This window comes from Vigna unguiculata, chromosome 1 (assembly GCF_004118075.2).
Source record: "Vigna unguiculata cultivar IT97K-499-35 chromosome 1, ASM411807v1, whole genome shotgun sequence".
Taxonomy (NCBI): domain Eukaryota; kingdom Viridiplantae; phylum Streptophyta; class Magnoliopsida; order Fabales; family Fabaceae; genus Vigna; species Vigna unguiculata.
The window spans coordinates 23,046,735-23,049,282 of NC_040279.1; the positions used below are offsets into that span (position 1 = coordinate 23,046,735).

The following is a 2,548-nucleotide window of genomic DNA, read 5'->3' on the forward strand; positions in this document are numbered from 1 at the left end:
AATTTAACCTGCATTTTACATAAATAAAATGAACTTTTTGTGAATGTTTGAAGCCCCTTAAGAGTCAATGAAGGATTCTGTCACCCATTGTGCCCTTTCTGAGCGATACATTAGATTACTCAATTATGAGACCACTGTATGGCAGATTGTGAAAGCTATTACTTATGAATGTGTGGATAAAGCGATGAAGCTTCAAGAAGCTTCAAAAGTTTTAGTTAATATTTTCATAATTTTTTTTTTAATCAGATTAATTATTATTATACTACAACATATATATATATAAACTCGGTTAGGAATTTATAAATTAAAAGTCTCGTATGGATCATCTTCCATAAAGAAAAAAAAAAGCACGTGCTAACACTGCTGGTTCACAGAAGGAAGGGCAAGATGGGAAAACAGAAGAAAGCGAGGGCAGAAACGAGAATTCGCTCACCCCGAGTGTGTCTTATTTAAACCAGAGACTCGACCACAACAAAACAAACCCACCGTTACCAAAAAGAGAGAAAAAACGAAACACTGAAACGCTTCGTTTCATTCGTTCAGTTTCTTTCACCAACCTTCCACGATGAACCCGCGAACGACGTCGTCATCGTCGAAGACGAAGAAGAAGCAAACGGCACCGGAGCCGCACCAGACGGCATGGGGCGGGAGGTACCTCGGCGTGCGGCGGAGGCCGTGGGGACGGTACGCGGCGGAGATTCGCGACCCTTCCACCAAGGAGCGGCACTGGCTGGGCACCTTCGACACCGCCGACGAGGCCGCACTCGCCTACGACCGAGCCGCACGTGCCATGCGCGGCTCACGTGCGCGCACCAACTTCGTCTACGCCGACACCACTCCCGGCTCATCCCTCACCCCCATCATCTCCCCCGACCAACAACCCCTCCCTCAACCCGACCCGGTTCTGACCCTCGACCCGTTTTCCCTCCTGGGGTTCCCCTCCGGTTCCTCCTCCTACGATGAAAATGCCTCCGCCAACGTGGCAGCAGCTTCCCACTTCAGCCAACCACCGTTTTTCCCAAACAATAATAACATTAATTATTACAATAATAACAATGATAATGATAACAGTGGGAGCACGGTGGAGCTTCCTCCATTGCCACCGGATATTACAAGTTCCATGGGTTACGAGATGGAACAACAGAGTGATGGATTTTATTGGGACGCTAGTTCAATGTTCGGTGCAATGTCAACAGTGTCAGAGAATGTTTGTGCAGAGTCTCAAGTTTTTGAGTTGGGGAGCTCCTCCTACTTCTTCTGAGACTTTATTCTAGGAAACAATAATGATGCATGGTGTGTACTAGAAGAGTTAGTTTCGTGGGGTTTATGTCTGTATCCGTGTGCGTGTGTGCGCGTGTTGTTTTGTTGTTTTCTCATTTGGGTCGTGCAATGAGACTTTTGCGATCGTTAATGGGGGAAATAGTGTTATTTAAGACCTGGGTTTGTCTTCCAGAGTGCGTAATGTAAAGTGTTACGTTGGGTGAGTTTGCACCTGCGACCAAATGATGAATATAACCATCATTTTACGTTATTTTTGTTTTTTTCGGGTGTTTTTCCACAACCACGGACCAACAAAACTTACGTGCTGTATTTTAGTTACATGTTTTTTCGTTTCAAATTCAAATTTTAACTATACGTAATATACTAATTGAATTTTTTATTTCATTATATTAATCATTTAACCTATATATCCTTTATATCTCTCTCTTCAAGTGTATATACATCAAGAAAGAAATTTTCTTTGTCTTAATGTTTACATAATGGAATTTTTTTATTTCATTATATTGTTTAACCTATCCTTTATCTCTCTTCAACACAAGAAGTATGTCTATTTATTTTTTTTCCTTTTCTTAATGTTTAAATGCTTAAAAAGGTTTTTCTTTTCCCCTTCAATGTGAATGTGAGACTCCAAACCACAAATCCTATGTCATAATTATATTATTGCCACCTTTCATGAAAGAAATAATCTTTTTCTTCTAACCTTTCATATAACATAAGAAAAATGTCTGTCTATTGCTGAATTTTCCCACTCATTCTAGTTTTTAATATAATATAATTATATGATACTAAATATATTTACAATTGGAGATTATTGGTAGAAATAACTATTTCCTTTTTTCTTTAATACAAGACACTTATTACATAATAACAATTAAATTAATTATTTTTTATTGATAATCTAATTAATTAAATTTAATTAATATCACCAATGCATTAAAAAATCATTTTTGTTTATTTTTTCATTATTCGTTAATACAAAACACGCTTAATATTTAATAAAAGTAAAACAACATAAATCTATATTTATAGGAATTTTATAAAATATCTTATAAATGGATGGAACAACTTTCTCTAAAATAAGATTTATATAAGACTTGGAAAAGTGTATGATAAATTTAACTATATAATTCATTTTGGTTTACATATATTTGTAATATATCTATATGAAATGAGCTGGTTTTAATTTTGAAAATACTTTTTTCTTTAAATTTTAAAATTATTTTTATTTGTTGAATGAAAATTTAAATAATTATTTGAAGTGATCTCA

At 36.2% G+C, this 2,548-nt stretch overlaps 1 protein-coding gene across 1 annotated transcript; it reads left to right on the forward strand.

Annotated features, from left to right (window-relative positions):
- Window positions 1-426: 426 nt before the first annotated feature.
- LOC114195203 (ethylene-responsive transcription factor LEP-like) lies at window positions 427-1,531 on the forward strand. The gene has a single exon (XM_028085599.1). The coding sequence runs from the start codon at window positions 566-568 to the stop codon at window positions 1,259-1,261; it is 696 nt and encodes a 231-aa protein (XP_027941400.1). The 5' UTR covers window positions 427-565; the 3' UTR covers window positions 1,262-1,531.
- Window positions 1,532-2,548: the final 1,017 nt, after the last annotated feature.

Coding starts and splice junctions, on each gene's coding strand:
- LOC114195203 (XM_028085599.1), top strand. CDS start 566: ATGAACCCGCGAACGACGTCGTCATCGTCGAAGACGAAGAAGAAGCAA.